Source organism: Vombatus ursinus, unplaced genomic scaffold, assembly GCF_900497805.2.
Source record: "Vombatus ursinus unplaced genomic scaffold, bare-nosed wombat genome assembly UNPS02014810.1, whole genome shotgun sequence".
NCBI classification, from domain to species: domain Eukaryota; kingdom Metazoa; phylum Chordata; class Mammalia; order Diprotodontia; family Vombatidae; genus Vombatus; species Vombatus ursinus.
Genome location: NW_020954588.1, coordinates 11,311,110 through 11,336,548, shown reverse-complemented (window position 1 = coordinate 11,336,548; position 25,439 = coordinate 11,311,110). Strand labels below are relative to the sequence as shown.

The following is a 25,439-nucleotide window of genomic DNA, read 5'->3' as shown; positions in this document are numbered from 1 at the left end:
AACTTAAAGTAAGGCAGGGATTTCAACAGGCAAAGTGATAGAGAGAGAGAGAGTGGATTCCAGTTGTGGGGAATGGTCTCTGCATTTAGTCTAAAGACTACAAAATGGGATCTGGGAACGTGTGAGCTTGGTTAGTTGAGTCCTTGGTATTTCCAGGAAGGAATTTATTTAAATTTGACAGGTTGAGAGCTTATGGCTGATATTTTGAGGGTACACATCCATCTGATGCAGTTATTGGGTCTAAGCCATGTCTAAAGCCATGTTTGACTATAGAGGGAATAAATCAACAAACAGTTGCCTACTATGTGCCAGGCACGTGATAAGCCTTGAGGATACAAAGAAAGTCAACTAAAAAATAAAGCTTTGATTATTATGTATAGTCTCACAACCTAAAGGTAACAAATGAGCTATGTTATTGAGATGCTTTGAGGAATTTGACTATATATGTAGAGTATTTTATCTACTTTTGCACAATTAATCTCATGTAGATATTAACCAAGGTTCATATTTTCCATAGTATGCCTTTTTGTTTTTATTACTTTAAAGACATTTAGACAATTTACTTTATGGTTACCGTGGTAAATACTTGATCAGTCAGAGTAATGATAAATATTTATTGAGCACTTCTTATGAGATTAGCAGTTTTATGCATGTAAAGCACTTTGTAAACCTTAAAACACTAGAAACATACTGGCTTTTAGATCATTGTTATTATTTGTTTGATTGTTTAGGTATGTTTATATTGATTGATTATATGTTTGTTTATCTAGGCATCTGGATGATGCAATAGTGGATATAGAGCTGGGCCTGGAGTCAGGAATCCTAGCTGTGTGACCCTGGGCAAGTCATTTAACCATTGTTTGCCTCAGTTTATAAAAGGGAGATGATAATAGATCACCTGTCTCACACAGCTGTTTGACAATATTTGTAAAGCACTTTGCTCAGTGTCTGGCATATAGTAAATGCTTAATAAATGATTGTTCCCTTCCATTCTATTCTGTTCTGTATAAAATAACTAAACATGACTATTTTTGTAAAGGGAAAATAGTCTCCATTTTATCTCGTTAAGTGGTGGACCATTGCTGAAGATAATTTTAATAAGTGGAGCCCAATGAATCACAGAGATCAGTTGTTGTCTAGTTGCTATTTACATTTATATTCATGTCTTACATAAAGGCATAGATAGCATGCTTATCAAATATGCCGGGTCATAAAGGTGAAAAGAATAGCTAACATATTAGGTGATTATTCTGGATACCAAAAGATCTTTATAATTTCAAATATGTAGGTAACTGAAATAAAATGGAATTTGAAATTTGGATGTAAAGTCTTACAACAAGGTTCAAAAAATCAACTTCACAAACACCAGGTGTAGGAAGAATGGCTAGACTGCCATTCATATGAAGAAATCTGGGATATTTAGTGGACTGCAAGCTTCATGAATAAGGATTGATATAGCAGCCAGAAAAAAGCTGGCATATTCAACTACATTAAGAGAAATACAATGTCCAGATTGAGAGAAGTAGGATACCATGGTTAGACAGCCTTGGTAGTATTGTATTTAATTTAGTTTTATGCAGGACATTGATAATATAAACAACATCCACAGGAGGGCAAGCAGGATGTTGCAATGGCTTAGGGTCATGAGGACCATTGGAGCACACAGAATTTATAGTCTGGAGGAAACATAATTGTGTGGGACATGACAGTTATCTTTAATTATTTGAAGGCTGTGATGTGGAAGACAAATTAAATTTGTTTGCTTGGACTCAGAGGGCCATTAGATGGAAACTAGAGAGAGACAGTTTGAGGTTTGATGTCAAGAGTACTTCTCACAGTATCTGTAATTAGAGATCTCCAGAAGGAATGTGCTGCCTCAGGAGGTAGTCATTTTCTTTTTATAATAAGTATTCAAGGGAATGATTGGGTATACATTTTTTTTTTCCTGTGATTTGTTCCAAATCTGAAATTCTGTAATTTGCGACCAAAGTTTTTGGGTGAATGCATCTTTAGAAAGCCAGTTGTCACTACTAATTAATTATTCATTCAAAAAATATATTTAGTACTTAGTATGTAGAAGGCATTGTGCTAAGCCCTGAAGGAGATGCAGAGATGAATACAACATGGCCCCTATCCTCAATGAGCCCAGATCCTTTTTCAGATCAAAACTTATCTAGTCATTCCTTCTCTATCTTGTATCCTTCATTCAATAAACATTTAGTTAGTACCTATTATTTATAAAATATTGTGTTATGCGCCAAAGATAGATAGATAGATAGGTAGATAGATAGATAGATAGATAGATGGATGGATGGATGGATAATTTATTAAACACAGTGTACCAGGCACTGTCCAGGAAGCAGGCAAGTAAATTTTTGCCCTTAAGGAGCTAGTGTTCTCATGAATGGGAGGAATGGAAGACAACACATGAAAGGCAGTTGGAAATGGGAGGGTATCCTCTCAGTGGCATGGAGGTCTCTATGGAGTATTGTTGTGGCCTTGACCCCAGCTAAATAAGTGCAAAACTAACCTGTCAGAGCCAGGGGACACAGGGATGGAGCTTCACGGTTGCAATGGGGAGCAGGAAGAGATGGTGGTAGAGGGGCTACAAAGACGAAGAATCTTCCAAATAGGAGATATGAGGTATTTATAGCAATAAATATAATGCAAATTACAGCTTGATAACTGCCTGAGAGGTATGAACAGAATACTATGAGAGTTTAGTGAGGGATCAAATAACTTCTGGCTAAAATCATCAGAGGAGGCTTCATGGAATTTATGGGGTAAGTGGTATTTGAATGGGTCTTGAAGTATGGATAGGATTTTAATAGCAGAAAATAGAGTCTGTTGATATGGGGGTGAGAATTACAGTCTAGGTAAAGGAAATACCTGAACAAAGTCATGGTACAGGATTTGTTCAACAAAAAAGTGTAGACCAGTTGGGCTAAAGCATGAGATAGAGAAAGTTAGGGACTGTGAGGCAAAGAAGAAAAAGGAGATTGTGGAAAGCCTTCGCTGATAGGCTAAGGAACATGACCCTAATATAATGAGGCAGCATGGTAACCACATATGGTGTTGGAGCATGAGGTTGGCAAATCTGGTATTGTGCATTTAGGATCTTTATTGGGTAAAGAAATGATTCTAGGTAGAGATCAGTTAAGATACCATTGCAATAATCCAGCCCCACCCCCCAAATAAAATCAAAATAATAGACTCAATAAAATGAGAATTTAAGCTATAGTGATGTCAGCAGAGAAAAGGAGGAGTCTATGTGAAAGATTACAGAGGATGGATTGATAGGATTTGACAGCAGCTGGTTGAAGGAGGAAGAGAGAGTAAAATAAATAATTATGAAATACTTCAATAGATATTTGACTTCATCAATCCAACATTCAAAACTAAGCAATACATCAGCCATGCCCAAAGTTACATGCAGAGTTTATTTCTGATTTTATTTAATAATGGCCATTGGTAAAAGCACACTGTTATTAACTTAGAAAACCTGAGTACAGCTTTATTTTTAATCCTATTTTAAAAGTTATTCTTTAATTTGTTGGTGTTATTGTTTTAAATTAATGTGATTATGTTTGCATCTATAGTTTTTGATCTAGAGAACCCCATTATTTTAATTGGTCTTTATTGTTAAATAAAATAAATTGGAATGTGAAGATTTCTCCCCTCCTGCCCAACCTAATTGTTCTGATGTTTATTGTCTTAACCACTTCTTTTGGGGAAGAAAAAACAGGTTGCCTGCCAACAGAAAAATCTTATTGAAATGCCTCCAGATATTTATTTTTACAGTTTGTGTAGTCTTTTTATTTGATGAATAGCTGGTTTGTTTAAGAATTGGGAAGTTGAATGCTTCTTTACAAGAATGAGTTTTGAATTACAAGGAGTTTTATTCTGCTCTTCAGCTAACGACTTTTTTTTTTCTCACATTGGGAATCTTTCAAAGACATTTCCTAAAATGGTTAATGCTTTTTAAATTTGCTTGAGAGTCAGGTATGATTTTTGAAAGCTGGGCAGAATTTGCAATTTAGTCTCTGTTCCCTAAGCAAAGATTTGACTCATTTGTGATTATTCCCCTTTCATTTATCTGCAATAACTAAAGAAATAGTGTAGGTTTCTGTCATCAATTGTTATTTCTTGCAAATTCTGCTACTTGGAAAACAAATATTTATATTACTTTCTTAACAAAGGATCCTTGTACCCCTGGCCTTAGTCACTTACATGTGTGACTGAGAAACCCTGGAAATGGAGTTGTGTTTCAAATGAACTTCCATAAAGGAGTTATTCTCTGCTCAACTGAGGTGAAGAATACACTAAGCTCAGGTTGAGGGGGAGGTCCTAATCAGTTTGGAAAAATACTAATCCCACACCCACACAATGGAGCCCTTGTTCAGAAACTGGATTTCCAAGATGGGGGATTTCCTCACTTGCACTATAAACAGCTTTCTAAAGCAAGTTGGGGTTTCTTCTCCCACTTTCTTCCTTCATTCGCTGGGGTTAAATGACTTGCCTAGGGTCATACAGCTAGTAAGTATCTGAGACCAGATTTGAACTTGGGTCTTCCTAACTCTAGGACCCATCCAATGCACCACCTAGCTGCCCCATTTGTCCTCCTTTCTATGGCAGGTTTCTGGCCTTCATATTGATGGGAAGAGCTTTTTTTTTCTTTTCACATACCAGATATTTGTGTGGGGATGATATAGAACTATTATTTCCTTGCTGTTGTTTTCCCTAGACGTGGTTTGAATTGGGCAAAGTTAGGGCTGTAGTACGAGGACCCAAATCAAACTTGTGGTCACTTCTTGCGCCTTCTTATCTGATTCATGGAAGGGCTAAAGAACTTCTCTTGCATTTAAGAGATGCAAGAGATTATTTACCATGTCTGAATCTGTAGGAAATGAGGCTCATTCCCACTCACCCTGATCACCACCATAACCACCACCACTACCACCACCATCTTGGAATCTAAATAGGGAAGGGGGAGGTGGTTTGGGAGAGATATGGGGTGGGGAGGGGCTGATTGCCATTTGGATGTGTGGGCAGGGCATGGTGGGGGTAGGGGGGGCGCAGTTTATACAAAGTCCAGAATAAATATTATCCTTGTGAAAAAAAAGAGAGAGAGATTGCTTAATTTAAGCTTGGTTTTAATCACCTAGATCTTCACATTAGTTTCTGGAGTGCTTCCTGTCCTCGTTTCTGCCTCTTTGTTCCCTTAGCTTCAAACCCCATCTCAAGGGAGACCTTTCTCATCCTCCTTCACCCAGATGCTGGTGCCTACCCCGCTGAGGTTTCCTCCCATCTATTACAAATATGTCTCATCTGTACCTACTTATTTACACATTTTCTCCTTCATCAGAATGTAAGCTCTTTGAGGCTAGGGGCTGTTTGTGCCTTTCTCTGTATGCTCAGGACTTTGCATAGGACCTGGCACATAATTAGGACTTATTGTATTTCTTTATCAAGTGACTTACATTTTGAGATCATAAAGAAATGCCATATATGTGTGCACAGAGACCCTGCTTCTAAGGGATTGGAATTGGGCTCAGATTAGACTCTCTGAGAGTCTCCCTCATCATAGTGTGGCAAGGATGCTGAGTTCCCCAAGGATATGCCTGTGGAACACTAGTTAAGTCAAATAAACAAGTGTTTATTAGGCACCTACTATGTGCCAGGCATTCTGCTAAGCTCATATATAGATGGAAAAATTTCAAGTATGGCCTGCTGCTCTATGACTAATTTTAGAGATTTGCCAATAGAAGTTGGCCATCAGGCAATGAATTTTCTTGGATGCAGCAGCTTATGAAGAAAATTCATGAAGGCAGAGATGATTTGTAATTGTACTGATAAAAGGAGTTTATGCTCATGAAATAATTGAACTTTTGATATACTGAAATAAAAGCACATCAGATAATGTACACTAATGTACATGAATCGTGAGGTAATGGAAATAGTCCTGGATATAGAACAAAAGATCCTGGGTTCACTCTGTTATTAACCACTACAGTTTAACCTTAGGTAAGTCTCTTAACGTCTCTGGTCCTCAGTTTCCGCTTTTGCAAAATGGAAACGTTAAACTGGATGACCTGGAAGATTCCTTCCATTTTCAATCAATGGTGATTGCCAAGTCCTCCAGGGACATACCTTTCTACTTCAAGAAATGCAGCCTGTACAGAATTACGTGCTCACGGATATATACAAGATAGATTTTAAATATTGTAGTTTTAAAAGAATTAAATGTTATATTAACTTTTTTTCCCCCTCTCTCCAGAAAAATCATTGCCCCTCTTGTAACTCGGCATGGAAAGCTATGGTCCAACTTTTGGGGAGCGCTAAGTCCTGACGGGTATTATGCTCGATCTGAAGATTATGTAGACATTGTCCAAGGCAGCAGAGTGTAAGTTGAATCATTTAATTATTAACATTAAATACCAATATCAAAGGATCTGCATATAAGAATGGTTTTTAATTAGAAAATGTTTCAAAAAGTTTTCATGCTTTATGGATAAATGGACAGCTTCTGACCTTCTGGAAGCTCCTATATCCCATTGCTGAATATGACCTTATCATTGATCTTCTTACTGTTGCTTTTCTAAAGTATTGATGCTCAGAATTTTGTTTAGAAAAAAATAATAATGAATAGAATATTATTCCTTAGAATAGATATTGTAAAACTTTCAGACTCTATTGACTGGTGTTTCAGGCAGTGCATGAAAAGCGCTAAACAATTATAAAGTGCTCCATAATTAGTATTTGCTCAGATTATTTTCTCAGATTTAGACAAGGGATCTAAGGTTGATTAGAATATCTTACGGGAGATGGTGATAGTCGTAGCCAAAATGCATATATTGCTTTAAGTTTTGCAAAGCACTTTACATATACTCACTCTTGATTCTCACAAAAGTTCTGTAGAGTAGGGTCTGTTATTATTTCTCTTTTACATTTGAGGAAATAGAGGCTCAGAAAAGTTAGGTGATTTGCTCAGGGTCATACAACTGCTAAGTGGCTAAGACAGAATTTGAACTCAACTCTTTCCTAACTACAAGGCCAGTACACTATCCACTATGCCAACTCATTCAAAAAATATCCTATATATATGTAGTGTGTTATTGGAAATCTGTAAAATGCTTTCCTTAAAAAGCTAAATTCCTCAAAGTTTGATAGGGATAGAGATGCAAGCTGTGATTTCATTGGTATGCCAGGCTGCCCATTATATTTTTAATGAATGATGATGATGATAACAACTCATGTTTGTGTGGTGAGTGCTTTAGTATCTGAATTTATAGGTATAAGAAATTAGATCCTTACTATGTAAATATGAGTGACTGCATTTAAAGAGTTTAGAAAATTCGTTTCCCATGTGTTTTTCTTCTCAGAAGCATTTACACATTAAATTCTATTTTTTATTTTGCTTTTTAAACTTTTATTTAGTGTGAACATAAGTTAAGGAAATAAATGAATAAAATTAAATTAGCTACCTGAATTCTCACAATCATTTCAGCCCTGCTTAGAAAGAAAAGCACAAAATTCCACAATTATAAAGAAATTCATATTGGTTTTTTTCCCTATACAATGGAACAGTTAAAATTATAGGATCCTAGGTTTAAAGGTGGACAACTAGGTGGTACAATGGGTACAGTGCCTGGCCTGGAGTCAGGAAAACCCATTTTTCTGAGTTAAACTCTGGGCTCAGACACTTTACTAGCTGTGTGACCTTGGGTAAGTCACTTAACCCTGATTGCCTCAATTTCCTCATCTGTAAAATGAGCTGAAGAAGGAAATGGTAAATCACTCCAGTGTCTTTCCCAAGAAAATCTTGAATGCAGTCACAAAGAGTTGACACAACTGAAAATGAGTGAACAACAAAAGGTTTAAAGAGAGAGGTCATCTTGTTCACTGCCCTCATTTTACAGATGAACAAACTGAGGAAGTAACTGTAAAAATTTCGGGAGGTTAAAGGACTTGCCCAAGGTCACCCTGGTAATAAGTGGCAATACCAGGATTCAAACCCAGGTCTTTTGACTTTGAATCCAGAGTTCTTTCTGTTGTGTCATGTTACCTCCCTTTTTATGTGTTTTGCCTTCTCTCAGTGTAGAAAAGTATAACTTAGTATTAAAGGTTTGCACTGAAATAAATATGAGTGTTATAAAAAGTCCTTTTGAAAGCCATCCTTGGAAAACTGGCTGGTGCCAGCAGTCTAACATGAAGATTCCACTTCATTGTAATATTAAGTAATTTTTTGTTGACCCTGGTATTGCTTTTATAAGCTGCAGCCTGATGTGAGCAGTGCGTAGTAGCAGGACTAGAAGTTCATAGCTATAGGAACCTAGAGCAGAGAGGTCAAATTTGCATTTAAATTGTTTTAGGCCCCAACTCTGTTTGTTTTATTTTGTCTTTGCTCCTTGATGCAGGGACAGAAAATTTTTTTGATTAATGACCTTGATATAATTAATAAAAATAATATTTCATATCCAAAATCCACATTGGAGAATAGTATTAGCACAACAAAGATATTGTGCTGTCAAGTCATCAATTTTATTTAAGTTGAATTATTACATATTCTTACAATGATTACTTTTTTTCAATCCAGTTGTAAGATTTTAAAATATACATTGTGAGATTTTTTTTTAATGTACAATTCTTTACCACCAGAAAGCCTTAATCTGCTGATTTTTCCTGTCATGAAATTCACTGACTTCACTCTCAAGAAGCTTGCTTCAGCCATGTTGGAAATATTATGACCACAATCTAGGCAATAAATTATTTCTACTTTCTAGATAAGTATGGAAAGTCTTACATCAGTAGGCTGGTCTCTAAGGATTATTACTGAACATGGCAACCTCTAAGATAAAGATAAAAACCAAAATGGTTCTCAGGCATATATGACCTGTTTCCATCGGCCCTCTACCCCATGTGGCTCTTTTTCGTTGACCTTTCCTTCTATGGGGTTCATTTCCATTGACTCTCTACTCTGTATGGCCCATTTCTGGTTTACATAGATAGTGATAGAGTAAGGAGGGACAGCTGTAAAGAACAAGAAAGCCTCAATGGGTTAGGATCAACACAGTTGGAGAGAGTATCCATGTCATTGTGATTGATATCAAAGGTCCCTTGAAGTATCAAGGCATCTGGTCCCTTTATTCAGTCAGAGCATTTAATGTAGATTATGCCAGTTGATAGATTCAGTAATAGAGTTTAAAAATATTATTGAGTAGAAATGCAGTCCAATGCAACAACAATATTGTCATTAGAAGATACATTATTCAGCAGCCTATATTTGGATTATAAAATGTTGAATGTGCTCTTTACAGAGAATGAACTTACCCTGTAACTTATATTCTTAGAAAGCTGCAGTTTGCCCAGTCACACAGCTAGTGTGATTGTGCTGAAGGTGAGACTCTAACCCAGGTTGTCCTGGCTTGGAGGCCTGCCTTTTATCCACTTTGCTGTGCTGAACTGCTTTTCCATATATACAAATACGCACAAATAACCATAATGAAAATTGTAAGTGCATAGGAGAGGTTAAACAGAAATGCATGAAAGACTCCAGGAAGGTGGATTTGCTTCCAGCTGGGGGAAGTCAAAGAAGGCTTCATGGAGAAAATGACATTGAAATGAACCTCGGGAAAGTGAAACTCTTCCATTCTTGCTCACCAAAGCATGAGTCACAACCTTTCGAAGACAGAGGCTTTCCTGTCCTTGTACCTCACTCAATGGTCTAAACATAGAGGGAGCTAGAAAGGATAGCAGAAGACAATGCAAATTAAATTCTCTTGTCATTACAAATTCTAACCCTGGGGTAGGCTGAGCATGTTGTATGGCGTGGCTCATTCCTTCTGCCCAGAGAGTGCCTCACATACTTGCCGAAAAACACGTTCTCTTCCGTACAATGTTTCAGTGTGCATACTTTAAGGGATAAGCGAGGTGTGTTATTTATTCAAGCTGCCAGGTAGGAATTCCAAACTGGAATTTCTCCAGGAGGCCTGCAGTTGATGTTTTCTGTTTTTAACTTATTGTAAAATATCAGTGAGTATTTTATTGGGTCCTTTTGGTGATATGGTGGAAGCAAGAATTGACTCTGAAGTCCAAGAACTGGATTGAAATCCTAATTTCCAAAACCTAAATGACCTACAGAGCAAGTCACAACTTCTCCATGCCTCAGTCTCTTTATCGTCAAATTGAAGCCAGTGCCTTCTGAAGTTTCTGCTCTGAATCTAGGATTCTAATGACTTCATTAACACGTGAAAGCTTTGATATTGTCAGTACAAATAGTTGAAATACATCCTGGAATGTTTTGCATTTGTGATCTTAAAGAATGTCTCCTGTTTACTTTCATAGAGGGGTATGGAATATCCCATACATGGCTAATGTGTACTTGATTAAAGGGCAGACTCTTCGCTCCGAGATGAATGAAAGGAACTATTTTATTCGTGATAAATTGGACCCTGATATGGCCCTTTGCCGAAATGCAAGGGAAATGGTAAGGTGCACGACGGCACTTAGCTTTTTTCTCTGTTGCTCTTCTGGTTTGTTATCATGTTTGAATTGTATGTGTGTCTTTCTACTTATGAGTACTGGCCAATTTTTTTGAAATATCTTTCTAGAGAAACAGAATGATTTTGGCAAATTATTTTTTAAGGATAAAATTTTTCTCTTTTAATCCCAAAGAGAAAAATAATAGAAATGGGTTGGAGTAATATATCAGTAATAGTTCCAGGGCAGACAGTTCCAGGTTATCTAATTCCTTGAATGTGCTGTTACATCTCTGGCCTCATTGCTTTTCCACAGGTTGTCCCTTATCCCTGGAATGTCGTTCTCCTCATCTCTGCCCCTTAAAATCCTCAGTTTTCCTCAAAATTCAACTCAGGTGCCACCTCCTCCCGCAAGTCTTTTCTATTCCTCTTGGGTTGCTAGTTCCTTCTGCTTCCTCAAATGATCCTGCATTTATTAAAGTGTTTGAAAACTGTGTCCCCTAGAAGAATGTCAGTTCCTTGAAAGCAGGGACTGTTTTTTTTTTGTTTGGCACCTACCATAAGTGCTCTTGTACATAGTAGGTATTTAATAAATGCTTATTGCATTGACTTCATGAATGTCCTGTATCTGAATGGACAGCCAAGACCCTGTTGCTGGGGTAGCCAGTGGCCATCATAATGAATGAGTGAATCTTGCCTTATTACTGTGCAGTGGCTGCTGGCATCATCATCCTCACCGACAGTTTTACAGCAATTGAAAGTTTGTACAGCTTTTTAAACACATCTTCTCATTTGCTCCCCGTAATAGCCATGTAAAATAAATATTGCAGTATATCTAGAGTAGTATTATTATCCTGATTTCTAGAGATGCAGATGGGGTCAAAAGGAGTTGAGTGATTTTCCCATGGCCACACAAGCAGTGAACTTCAGAAGTCGGTTTTAAATCTAGGTTTCTCATGATTCTAAAGCCATCCTTCTTTCCACCCAGAAGTGTCAAATTCATCACTCAGTCTGTAAAACTCCCCATTGCCATTGAGACAAATTAAAATGTAACTGGAGAATGTCAAAGCAAATAAATAAAAATACAACATAGATAATGTTAATGATTGTATTTGTTTATTTTAAATAATCAATCTGTGGCCTTCCAGAATCTATTTCTTTTTGAGTTTGATGCCACTGCAATACACCAGAATGCCTAGAGCTGTAGGAGTCCTCAAGTCTTTTAGTGACAAGCAATCCCCTTGGCTAGATCCCCTAAGCATTTCATTGCCTTTCTTTGGCAGAATAGAGTTGTCTTCCTCAACAAATATTTATTGAACAGTGGAGCTACTGTATTGGCCACTTACTTGGGGTAGATAAATTCCCAACAATCCTAGCTCTGACTTGGAGTGTTTTTGGCAAAAGGAAAAAAAATGTTTTGAATATCCTGGTAGCTAGCTCACAAATGTAACATGAAAATTATGTTATGTCTAATATAAAATTTATAGTTGGTCTGAGTAGAAATATTTGTGACTATACCCCCAGTAATTTTACTGTGCAGGGATATAGGTTTCCTTATGAATTTTCAGTCTATTGATATAATGGACAGTACGGAGGTACAACTGAACAGGCAGCCCCCAAAATAGTTGATTATGTTGTTTAAGTTCATATGCAAAGTCTTTTTCTTTTCTTTTTAATTCAGAACACATTTCCCCATAGAAACAATATTATGCATACTTTTATTATCTAGCCTGAGTACCTGACCATCACTCATAACATTTTCTTTCAGTAGGAAGATGTATGTCAAGGCCCAAACAAGTGATTGGCAATTGGAACTTTTGGAACACAATCCATTTATAAATTGGAGGCTAATGAAATGTGCTGACATAGAAACAAGTCATTGGTCCAGACCTGTTGTCTCCTATTTCTACGTCAGCACATTTCATTACAATTACTATGAAACAATATTTCTTTATCACTTATAAATGTTTGCTTTTATTGTTTAGCCTTTTTTTTTGTCTCTCTGACTTATTCAATGTGGAAATGCAGGAGCTATTCCTGATCTGATCACATTCTGATTGACCTGGGAGTTTGACATGCTTCGTTTTCAACCTGGGCCAATTCACTCCACTTAGGGAACTCCCCTCTCTTCAGGGCTCACCATATTAATTCTGAACTTAGTGTGGATACCTAATTGGTTAAGCTCACCTCTGCTTAGAACTCCCAAGATGGTTACCAACTGGATACAATCATTCTGTCATTTATTAAGTACCTACTATGTGGCAAGCACTGGCTGGATACCGAGAAAAGATTCATGCAGGAGGTAGCATTTGAGTCGGACAGTTTGGGAGCCATTTAACTTTATCCCAGTATATAAAATGATATTTTCAATCTTCAAAAAAGTTGGCAAGTCCTTTTTTTAAAAAAATTTAACCAAGGCATGTGATGTTCTACTATGTTTGTTTTTCATACAAAATCAAATTCATTGTGATATTTGTTGAATCTTCTTAGCTCAAGCGGTTGCAATCTTTGCACGACACGTGCTCGTATTCAGCTAATCCGACTTCACGGCACTTCACAGAATGGCCTTCTCTTTCATCTCCCATCTGTTTCTTAACCTCATGCCTCAAAACAAAAACAAGCCCTACTCCAGCACGAGCTTTGTGATCACATATGAACAGAAATGGGGGCTGGAGTTGTGTCTCTGTCCTGTTGTGAGCATGGCTTATTAGTGCATGTTGTCCGTGTGGGACATTTCAGAATGTCAGCTTTTGATCAAAGGCCGTTATTTTCTGTTTATCTAAGAATACCTGAGAGAGAGGATGGCAGGTCAACTTACACGATGCTTCTCCTTCATTTTAGACTATACAAAGGGAAAAAGACTCCCCTACTCCGGAAACATTCCAAATGCTCAGCCCCCCAAAGGTGTCATTTTATTTTCTTATATCTTTAGTTAATGTCAGATATAGCATATTGTCTTACAGTAAATTTCTTTTCTTCTATCTTCTTAGTTTGGTATATGCGTATTTTTTAAAATTGTGGTTTTAGACTGTTTATTTGGGTGGGGGGACTTGATTTTTGCACTGAACTGTTATAAAAGTCCAGAAGGTTGATGGAGTATGGAACTGGTTGTTAAGGATACTGGGTTTCCATTAGTGATCCAGTATTGATTTGGTATTTATGGTTTAGAAATTCAAATGACTTTGCTTTCATGTTTTCCCCTTCTGTAAATCATGTCAATAATGTACTTACCAACAGCTTTTGCAGGGCATTGCTATTACAACCAACTGTAGCTTGGAACGGGTGTGATATGGTTTCATTTGGTACAGTCTGGTTTAGTTATTGAAAGCTCCACAGTCAGACATGGTGTTCATCATTTATTGATATGGTTGTGAAGACATCAGGATTGCCTATATAGCTTAAGTCAGTATATGTATCTGTTTTTTTTTAATTGTTGTTGAGGATTGTAGTTTTCTGAAAGTCTGTTATTTTAGTGATTGAGAAATGATGGAATAAAACAGTAAAATTATAATTTACAAAGAGTTAGGCAGAGTTGAAATTGGTTTGTTGGTATACAGTTTTCTTAGTTGAGTTTGAGTTAATATTTCTTTTTGTGTGTGTGTGTGAGGGTTGCCCAGTAGATGGAAGCAAACAAATATGAGGTTGGAAAGACTTTGGGAGATAGTGGAAGTTAGGAGGGCCTGGCATGTTATAGTCCATGAGTTCATGAAGAGTCAGACATAAATGAACAACTATATGCCCACGTAATCCTATTTTGATAGCTCATCATGATGCAGAGGTGACTCTTAGGCCTTAGCACATGGTTTAGCAAGTTCTAAAAAGCTGGACAGGGTTTTTGTACAGGTCTAAAGTTGCCTGGGCAGAGGATTGGCCCAGTTATGTTCATAAAGACTCATCACCAGTAGGTGCCCACAGGATTTTGAAATTTTCTTGACTACAGTAACTCATATGATGGACTGCTAAGTCATAGGTGAGCTGTTGTCTGCATAGGTAGAGGGTGTATCTACACCAATGAATCTCAGGTTGTTGAAGAACTAAATGAAATAAGTGTAACAGTTGTGTGATTGCTCAGGGAGCAGTTAAAGGAAGCTCATACAAGACAGAAGAGCAGGAAGATTGTATTAGTTTATAAGAGGAAATTTTTTTATTATAAAACAATTTTAATAGTCTGGTTTCTGTAATGTTTTCACATTGTACCACATAATTTTGATGGAAAGGATTGAAAATTGGACACAGTTTAACATATCTGCCATCATTATATTATTTTAACTTTTTTTTCAGCCTTAAAATTGTCTTTGAAAATTTTGGTTTTCCCCACTGTGTAGAAAAAAAATAACAACCAAAATTAAAAAAACAAAACAAAACAAAAAACAAAACTTTTTTATGATTCTGGGACAGTTGGGGGGATAGAGACGTGGAAAAGATGTAGTACCAAGAAACAGAAAATTATTTTTCCAAATTTCCTTAAGAGGCTGAAAAAAATAGTTACTTAGAAGAAAAAAAATCTTTTAGAAACATTTGCTTTATCCTTGATATTCTGTATGGTAACCTTCCTCTAACATGATTATCTCTATGTATGTGTTGGTGACACAGTCAACTCTTGATTATTTGGAGTCTGATAGGCAATTTTGTGTTCCCTGCTCAATATTATTTATTATTATTTTTATTTTATTTATTTATATATTTATTTTTATTTATTGTTTATTATTGAACAAAAAAGGGGGAGGGAAGAGAAAGCTAAATTTAAATCAGTCCTTTATGATATTATTTGGAACTAAAAGAGTTAGGGAATGACTATGATAGATCAGAGATCTGACTAAAACGAGGTTGGGGACACATGCGTGAGTTCCGTTTGTTGGTACTGTAATTCTAGTTATGTCTCATCAAATAGACACTCAAGAGTTGATTATTGACTATTCTCTACTTAATTTGAGGGTATGACTCTTTTTTAACTACTAGTAGTGGTAGCCTGCTTTCTTATGATCTGTGATTTCGTAGGTATCTAACAACAAAGTGTAATGTGATAAATCGTCATTTTAATGCTTTTTCTACTTTCACAGAATTTGTTCAGTTTGAAAGAGAGAGGAAACAAAAGATACAGGCACTGTATTTGCCTTTGATCTCTTAATAAGATACTTTTTAAAGTGATAGCGACTGATCCTGTGATTTCATTGGTAGAGGCAACGTCCCCTACCAATGCACGTCAGTGCCTTTTATGTCATTTATAATCTTATAGAGTTGTCATTTAGTGCTCTGAGTACTCATGTGACTTGCACAAAGCCAGTATCAGGTTTTGAGTTCAAATTGTCCTGGTTTCAAAGCCCGCTCTCAATCTGCTTTCTCAAGCTGCTACCGTTCATTAAAACAAGAATTTACTTTCTGATATCTGGTTTTAGAAGTCAATGAGAGAGGAGAAAAATCATTCCATTCTAGCTCTGTTTTTTTTTTTAAAAATTGCACGTGAATGATGCCGACTGTTTGTGTGTGTGTGTTTGATTAAAAAGAAAACCAGCAAAATAAGACATTATTTTGTTTATTTTAAATCATGTGTGCATTTGAACAAAAATGAAGGTGCATGCTCATGTATGAAATATAAAAAAGGAAAATATTCTTATTTAAAATGTTTTTCTTTCTAGCTTAAATTAATTCCCTTGCTGTTTTCATCTAAAATTGCTAATATTATTCTCTTTGCTACATAGGGTGTGTTCATGTACATTTCTAACAGACATGAATTTGGAAGGCTATTATCCACTGCTAATTACAATACTTCCCATTATAATAATGACCTGTGGCAGATTTTCGAAAATCCTGTGGTATGTATTTGAGTTAACAGTGACTTGATTTACCTGTAATGTTGAATGGATATAACACACGTGGATAATTAATGGTACAAGATAAAGTACATGTTCCTTTGCACATACATATTGTTCAGGTAATGATCCCAACTAGATATTTAATGCCATTCAGAGCTAGCCCAGATCTGACTCTGAGTTCTCTACTACATGTAAAAATTAAATTTAAGTGGGATTAACTATTCCTTCAGGCTGGATGGTTTCCACCAATCTGGAAGGCATCAATATTTTGTTCTCTAAAAAGCACCCTCCCATTTTTCATCTTCAGCACTCAGAGGAAGCTTGTTTGAGCAAGCGCAACGTGACAGATGGTACTATGATGCACATGAGTAGAATTCCAGACGCTGGTTTGGAAAACGCATACTTAATCTTACTCTTCTAAAACATATGTCATAGTGATTACAAAGTTGCATGAAGAGTCGCCAAGAAACATTTCATGGACAGGGAGCTGTCTCATTCAGAACATGAGGAAAGTTTGGGTTTAGAGAAGATAATACTACTTGAACTTTTTTTCCCCTTTAACAAAGTTTCTTTTTTTCCTCTCTCTTCTGTCCTTTTCTTTTTCTTTTTCTTTCTTTCTCTTTCTTTCTTTCTTTCTTTCTTTCTTTCTTTCTTTCTTTCTTTCTTTTTTTTTTTCCTTCCTTGCTTCCTTCCTTCATTCCTTTCTTTCCTCTCAGGACAAATCTTCCATTGTCTCAATGACTGCATAACAAGTTTTTTATTAGGCAGGTTCCCTTGTACAAGGGAAAAACTTGACTTATAGCATCCATGAAGCATCAGCCTTTATAGTTTGTTTGTCCTTATAATCATCTTAACTCAATTTCAGTGTGTCTGATGAAGATTGCCTTTTATTTTCAGTTTTTATGGGGGCAGTCAGCATCAAGGGAATAGTAATATTTGACTATACTCAAATATTCTGTTGAATAGAGCAGGAATCTCCTTTGAAAACTTGGGACATTCAAATACTGTTTGTTCACTTTTGTTGTCTGTCATCTTAAAGAGAGCAGGGCTGAAAGGGGACTTTCCCTAGGGGGAGTAAAATTACCCATTTTACTTTATTTTTAAATAGTTTATTATTTTGGAGAATTGAATTATCAGGACCCTTGGGGAATTTTTCTAATAGTGCCCTAAAATATAGCAGGAACTGTAAAATTTCATATCAGCATCCAAATCTCTGGAGGAGATATATAGTAGGAGTCATAGGAACTAGGCAGAAACTATTCTTTTCCTCCTCCCCGCTTCAGGGGCTTTATTTGTCTGTGGTAAGATTATCCTGGTTGAAATGGCTCCAAGTGAAATAATTAATGTTTGAGTTTCCCAGAATGATGAGATAGAAAACAATTGAAGACAAAGTCTAAAATAGTTCCTCATACTTTATGCTAGATAGAATTAATGCATCAATATAAAATCTTGTTCAAAATTCAACAATCAATGTGAGATAAATCACATGTCTATTATTTTAGGACTCATTCTTCATAGGGGGAAAAGTTTTAAAAAATTACAAAAATTTTTACTGCCTATGACTATCAAATAAGAACATCAAGAAAGTTTTTGTCCCTATATATAAATGAAGCCTTCAGTACCTGTACATTGTATCGACTTGGGGGAAAATAAGGTGAAGTACTAAGGCAGATGTCTAAATTATTTAAAGGTAGAGAGAAGGGAACGGGAAAAAAATAAGCATTTATTAAATGCCTACCATGTGCCAGGCACTGTGCTGAGCACTTTACAGATCTTCACAACAGCCTTATGAAGGAGGTGTTATTGTGATCTCCATTTTACGGTTAAGGAACCTATGGAGAAACTCTGCCCAGAGCCACTCATTGTCTGAGGCCGGATCTCAACTCAGGCCTTCCTGATTCCAGGCCAAACTCTGTAGCCACTGTGCCACCTCAGAGCTGACTCTAACTGGAAGATTCCCAAGTGTTTGTGCCTCAAATATCTATATATTTCAGATGAAGGGTTTCTTTTGGTTTGGGTTATTTGGATATGTCTTTGCCATTTTATTTGGCATGTGTACTCAATGACAGCTAATTCTCGTGTAACCACATTTTACTTCTGCATAGCTAGAAATATGATTAAATAGCGGAAGGGTCTTAAGAAGAGACATTCATTAAATTCTGCTGGTTTGATTCCCCTTTAAATGACTGCTTTTTATATTTTCAAGTGATCCAGTGTTTGTCTCAAAAGGGGCCTTTTCCTCATAATAAAATGTTTGGGATGGATGCATGTAGCTATTATGACTAAATATAAAATAGACATGAATTAGAATATGCACTTTTCAGCTTTAAATCCCTAAGCTATAATTATGGATATCAACATATGGAAATATTTGTTGAACACACTTAATAGTTATGTTTATTTTGTGCATTTACATATATATGTAATAATTAGAGATAACATTTATATAGCACATTTAACTTTTACCAGGCTTTTTACAAATATTTGATTTGATCCTCACAGCATCCCTGGGAAGAGGTGCTATTATTATTCCCATTTACACATAAGGTAACTGAGGCACAGAGGTTAAGTTACATGCTCAGGGTCATATAACTAGTATGTGTCTCTGACTAGATTTGAACTCAGGTTCTTTCTGATTCCAGACCCAGTGATGTTCTTGTTGACTCCCTAGACAGAAGATGTCAGAGACTATTTCTTTTTTTTGTCTTTGTATCTCTAGTACTTATGACAATGCCTGGCAAAAATGCTTAAGAATCATTTTGAAAGAATGATAATAATAAGAGAAATGCAAATCAGAATTAACAAATCAGGTTTCACCTCACACCCTGCAAAGTGGCAATAAGGACAAGAGATGGAAATGGTTGATAAGTGATTCTTGATTAAATGAATACTTCACTCATAAGAACTAGTAATTATAATATTTGTGGTAAACAAATCTGAGAAAAAAGAAATGATTAGATCTGACAATAGAAATGTAAACAATAAAGAGTTAGGTAAGTAGTCACCAGTGGTATGACTTTTGGTCCAACATATCCATTTAGCCTTAGCTATCAAATGTATACACATACACACACCCCCTTTGCCTTACTTCCACTCCATCTTCCTATATATTGATCAGCATTTGTTTATAGGCTGTCTATTATGATACAGAGAGCGCTATCAGAAACATTCATCCCTGGAGGATTTCATGAATATGAAATTCTAGGAGCCCTCCTTAAACATTTGTCATCTTATAAAATGAGGCGACCAACATTCAAGTCAAAATACCAAATGTGCCCCATTGTTGCCATAAATTTGGATTGTACTCCTGACAAGTAGTCACTGTATAAATAGCATAAACATTCTGTAAAATGCTTGAACTTCAAATTTCGCTGGTATGCCTATCCAAAATATGCCTGACTTAATCTGCTCAATTGCTTTCTTGCAGGACTGGAAGGAAAAATATATAAACCCTAACTATTCCAAGATCTTCACAGAAAATTTAGTGGAGCAGGTTTGTGGTGATGAATAAAATGTAGGGGAGTTGCTATTTTTTGGGGAGGGACATTAATGCTATATTGCTTAGAACGGTGGTGGTAGGACTGGGAAGATTACTTATGGAAATGGAGTATATTTTGGTAAAATCTACCGGTAATAGTCAATTAGGAATGTGAATATAAGAGTGACTATAGCTTATAACAAAGAGCGATGAAAAGGAGTTTTTGAAAAAGCTTAATTCTAATTTCTATGTAGTTTTTTTTAAAGAGCTTAGCAACTGGAAACAATTTAATAACATCTGATAGTGACAATGTGAAGTGATTTGCCAGCTTTAAAGTGATATATAGGTATCAGCTTTTATTATATCATATGTCATTTTAATAGTCTTCTAACTTTTAAAAAATCTATCTGCAACCATGTTGTTTAAAGGTACATCTTAGCACTAACAAACCTGTTGGAGCTTGATTTTGTGATCCCATCCTGGCCTTCCTTTACTTCATCTCAGAGTGGTTCTGATTGCTCGAAAACAGAGAAGGAGAGACTCTTAACTGTTTTATTTCTCACTTTGGTCCTGCTGAGCTGGAGCATCTCTATACAATCAGCTTTGCCAAACTGAATTCTGGCAAGACCTTGCATGAATTCCTCTGAATGTGACAGTTTTTCTAAACCCCTCCCTTGGTCCTATATTTACAAATGCCTCACAGCCACCAGGCCACCGCTGCTTTTTGCTTTTTTCTTTTTTACTTTTTCTCCTTTTTTTTCTATACATGTGAGCCATCCCATAGTTTCTTTAGGAGAAAGTTGCATGTGTTACTTCACTGGCCCCCTCGACCTTTATGCACTTATTCATGGGTCTCTCGTCCTGATTAACACCTGACTTTGGCACAAGAGCAGATGTCCATCACGAACTGCGTGCCTCACTGCAATTGTTTCCCAATGAGTGTGGCCCCCTTTATGAGTACCCCTGATGTATTAAAACTATCCAAACTTTTGTTTAAAGATATTGTTTCAAGCCCTTTTAGAGTAGAGCCATTATCTCTCCAGCATCCCGCGTCATTAAAAAAAGAAACAAAAACCTTTTACTGTTAAATATTGTATGCTTTACTCATTTTTGACACTATCAACAATTTTTGGAAAAATGATTTTAAAGTATTTTATATTATAGTAGCATTAGTGCTTGTATATTTGCTCATCCTTTTTACTTTTGAATTTTCGATTAATAGTTAAAAACCCACTAAACATGAAAATTCCACTAATCTCCATGATTTCCTTTCCTTTTATAGCCTTGCCCAGATGTCTTTTGGTTCCCCATATTTTCTGAAAAAGCCTGTGATGAATTGGTTGAAGAAATGGAACACTATGGACAATGGTCTGGGGGAAAACATCACGTATGTTGCAACTTTTGATATAAATGCGCCATCTCGCTTATGGAAGCGAATGTTGAAAACTGAAAATAATTAATTAAAAAAATACTCTATCTGATGCATATGAATAATGAGACCGATTATTACAAGCTGTAGAAGGTAAGGAAGTCAGATCTGAGTTTCTATTTGTATCAAAGATATTAGATATTTTCAGTTATTTCATAGCATGATGAAAAAAGTACTACACTGGAAGTCAACCAGGACATCTAGGTTCACTCTGTCACTAACTAGTTATGTGATCTTAGGCAAATCACTTTGTTGGTGAGAGGCAGCTGGGGGTAGTGGCAAGAGCAATGGACTTAGTGTCATTAAGACCTGAATTTGAATCCCCTCTCAGGCAGATTATAATTGTGTGATCATGAGCAAGAGACTTAATTCCTTTCCTCAATTTCATTCTCTGTAAGATGGTAATAAGAAAACACCCAATTCAGATTTTTTTTTTAATAATTATGGAAGAGGATGACAAATGTAAAGTGCCTTACAAACTTTAGAATATGTTATAAGTAAAAACTATCATCATTATTCTTTAGCCTCCAGTTTCTTCATCAGCACTAAAACTCAAAGAAGAAGTAGAATTCATCAGTTCGGGTATTTCTTTTGCTTTCTGTAATGCCAGCTTTCTAAAAGAACTCATGGATAGCTTGTTGGCTTTGGAGTCAGGATGTTGGCATAAACTGGAAAATAAAGAGATCTGGTATACTCCAAAGTCTGGATTTGAACCCAGATCCTTGACTACAAATGTAGCCTTCTTGCCACTACATCACTTTGTGAGGCTGAAAGGAAGTACTGAGACTAGAAACAGCTTTCCTGTGGCAGATAATCCAAAATACAGTTGCTCTTTTTTTCCCCTATGAATAATGAAAGGAAAGCTATATATAATGTAACTATGGAGTAACTAACTAGAAAAACCAGCTGAGAAAAAATGCATCTCATTACTTTTTAGTGACCCCTTCATGTAGATTTTTAGAGATTCGAGATTATTCTGTGTCATTGTGGCTAGATCATTTGGGTAGCTATGGAAATCCAGTTGTTAGGGAAGCTACTTCAAGGTTGTAATTTTAGGGCAGATGGCAGGTCATTACTGAGCAGCTGGCTCTTTTACAGCCCTTCATGATTTTGTTGTTGGAAAACTTACAAGAAAATTTAAATGCAAGTGGTACATAGGTCAGACTTTATGTTGATGGTGATGATATTGTTATTAGGATAGCCGTATATCTGGTGGTTATGAAAACGTCCCCACGGATGATATCCACATGAAGCAAATTGGACTGGAAAATGAATGGCTTCATTTTATCAGAGAATTTATTGCACCAGTTACACTGAAAGTCTTTGCTGGCTATTATACAAAGGTATTTAAGTCCCTCTTCCCACCCCTCCCCCACCCCTAGCCCCACCCCAAGTTTTCGATAGAGGATGTGAGTGTTAACACAGATATTGATATAGATTCTTCTGGCTTATTATGTTGTCTCAGGGATTTGCATTGCTGAATTTTGTTGTTAAATATTCTCCTGACCGACAGCGTTCCCTTAGACCCCATCATGACTCATCTACTTTTACGATCAATATTGCTCTCAACAATGTGGGAGAAGACTTTCAGGTAATTCAGAAATTTAGTTATTTCATCTTTGAAATAGAAAAATGCCAGTCCTTGCCCAAAACCTTTCCTTTAATTTTCTAAAATAGTTTTCTTATTCAGATAATGTGGTTGAATTATAGCACTCCTTAGAAAGTAAAATGAATTAACTGAAATAGCTCTCTGTTCTTTTGTTCATAGGGAGGTGGATGCAAATTTCTAAGGTACAATTGTTCTATTGAGTCACCCAGAAAAGGCTGGAGCTTCATGCATCCTGGAAGACTCACTCATTTGCACGAAGGACTTCCTATTATAAATGGAACACGATATATCGCAGTGTCATTTATTGATCCATAAATTATTTTCTTCCCATCAAATCAAGTTACCTTTTATTTTTGGATGACTGTTGTACAAAAAAAATTCTTTTCAAGTTATCAGTGAGAAGAAAAGAGAATTATTTAAATAACTTCTACAAAACAGCTTCACTTGGGACAGAAAATTTTTAGAAAAAGCTTTTCTTTTAATTATTCCATACTTACATACAAATGTCTGCTCTGAGCCTCGAGTCACAAGTTGGAAGAGAAAAAAAGAAAAAAAAAGTTCCTATGCTGCTCTCGGAGAGGATGAAAGAATTAACTTTGAATTGGTTGTTTTAGTTACTAAATAATTTAGACACTAAGGTACAAGTGAAGTTTGTGGTTTGTAATGTTTGTGTTCTAATTTTGAAAAGCAATCCCAGAAGAATTGTGTTTACTGCTGGTCTGGGGGAAACAGTCTAAGTGCGTATGATAGACAAGCAATATTTAAAGCCCAAGGGATCTGGGATCCCATTGTGGTGCTGATTCCTGGCACATCTCTTTCTCATGCATGCCTTAAAATTCACAAACCATCATCTTTCTGATGAAGCTCTTAGAAGAAGCTTACTGTTCAAATGTCCTGAAGAAAAGGAAAACTACAAAGTGTTCCTATTACCTCAAGTATATATCGAGTGTGTGTCAACATGAAAGTGAACTGAGTTTCTTATGATCACCAAGTGCCCTTCAGTCCAAATGTTATTTTTTGAAAAGCCAGAAAATAGTAAAAAAAAAAAAAACCATAAAAAGTAGAAAAATTGCATCCAGACTATAGGTAAATTTTATAAATAATATTTCTTGTTTCAAGTACTTGAATTTTATATCAGGAAAATGAAGTTGTTGAGCCCACCTTCTTTCCCATTATCCCTATCTTCTTTAATCTTTCTATCCCTCCCCAACTTTCTCTTTGTTTTATTTTTTATTTGCCTCTGTTCTTCATTCCTCTATTCTCCTTTTTCTACTTTCTCCTTAACCCCTCTTTGGGGTGGGGGAAGGTGGTGGGTCCTTCAAAGTAAGTGTGTTGTCTTAATTTTTCCATTTAGTTTAATGAATGAGGTTTAAGAATTCTTACTATAGCTACTGTTTGTAATTTAAAGGTTAAACTTGAAAAAAACAAAAACAAAAACAAAAAAAGAACTCTAAGTCATGGTGCCAAAGACCATTACTCTAACACCATGTGTTAGAAACTTGTGATGAATAAAAAAAAATAGAAAGAGAAAAATGTGGGTGCTTTTTTTTTTTAAAAACAAAAGATGTTGTTAAGGTTTTGCCCTTCTGAGCTTGTTTGTATGTTTCATACACACATACACAAACACACAGTAATCAAAGAAAAAATGAAAGACAAAAGGATATCTACTCTTTGCTATTTACACACAATGCCACAGAAACGTTAAGTGTGTTACCTTTTCATGATTTTTAACTTTTGTATTCAGCATATTTAGTGTTCTTAAAACATAAGCAAATATTTTCATCAGAAGAAAAATTGTTTATAGAATTTCTAGATAGTTAAATTCATATGGCACCTTAGAGATCACCTAGTCTAATCCCGCCCATTTTCTAGATGACAAAATTGAAGGTCAGATAGGAATTGGTTAACTTGCCCAGCCATTTTTGTAAGAAGTAAATAGGAGAGATGAGACTTGAATTCTCAAGTCTAACTCATAATTTAGCACTCTCTGTTTTATGCTGGTGACACAGAGCCAAGCCACATCTTTATCATAGAGCAACCAGACTGAGGAAAACTCTCTAGCGATGCTTTATGAAGTATGATATCATCAGCTCTTTTAGAAGTAGCCACTCTTACGTGTGTATCTTGATTGCAATTTTCATATTCACTCTAAATGACTTTATTGTGAAATACTAAAATTTGTAGTTCTTGACATTACTGAACGCACGGAGTTTCACCCAAAGCATGTATGTGATTGTACATTGTAAATGGAGTAGTAAGAATTTCTTCTTCCCACCCCTGCTGCCACATGCCCATTTTCGTTTTCACCTTTGAACATTATAACTAGCCACGGCATCAATGATACTTTACCAGGAAGGGAAATGGACACTTTGGAGCAGATATATAGCAACTTTAAATTAATTAGTAAATCAACAAATATTTATTAAGCATGATCTTTGCATTGTACTATAGCTGCCTTCAAGGAGCTTACAAAAGGCTTGCTTGGGTACGCATGTTCTCTGTCTCAGTCTCCATGTCTCTTTGTCTGTGTCTCTCCTCTTCTTTCTCTCTCTCTCTCTCTCTCTCTCTCTCTCTCTCTCTCTCTCCCCTCTCTCTCTCTCTCTCTCCTCTCTCTCTCTCTCCCTCTCTCTCT

General features: G+C 36.2%; 1 protein-coding gene across 2 annotated transcripts in view; it reads left to right on the top strand.

Moving 5' to 3' along the window:
- PLOD2 (procollagen-lysine,2-oxoglutarate 5-dioxygenase 2) overlaps positions 1 to 23,867 on the top strand; it is a 101,017-nt gene extending 77,150 nt beyond the window's left edge. The window contains exons 12-20 of one of the 2 annotated variants that reach the window (XM_027876107.1): positions 6,278 to 6,403; positions 10,345 to 10,486; positions 13,320 to 13,382; positions 16,178 to 16,291; positions 19,719 to 19,784; positions 21,052 to 21,156; positions 22,395 to 22,541; positions 22,664 to 22,789; positions 22,967 to 23,867. In XM_027876107.1, coding sequence (XP_027731908.1) covers positions 6,278 to 6,403; positions 10,345 to 10,486; positions 13,320 to 13,382; positions 16,178 to 16,291; positions 19,719 to 19,784; positions 21,052 to 21,156; positions 22,395 to 22,541; positions 22,664 to 22,789; positions 22,967 to 23,122 — 1,045 coding nt within the window. In that variant the 3' untranslated portion in view covers positions 23,123 to 23,867. The remainder of the gene's footprint in view (positions 1 to 6,277; positions 6,404 to 10,344; positions 10,487 to 13,319; positions 13,383 to 16,177; positions 16,292 to 19,718; positions 19,785 to 21,051; positions 21,157 to 22,394; positions 22,542 to 22,663; positions 22,790 to 22,966) is intronic. The other variant, XM_027876108.1, reaches the window with a different exon arrangement.
- The last annotated feature ends 1,572 nt before the right edge of the window (positions 23,868 to 25,439 follow it).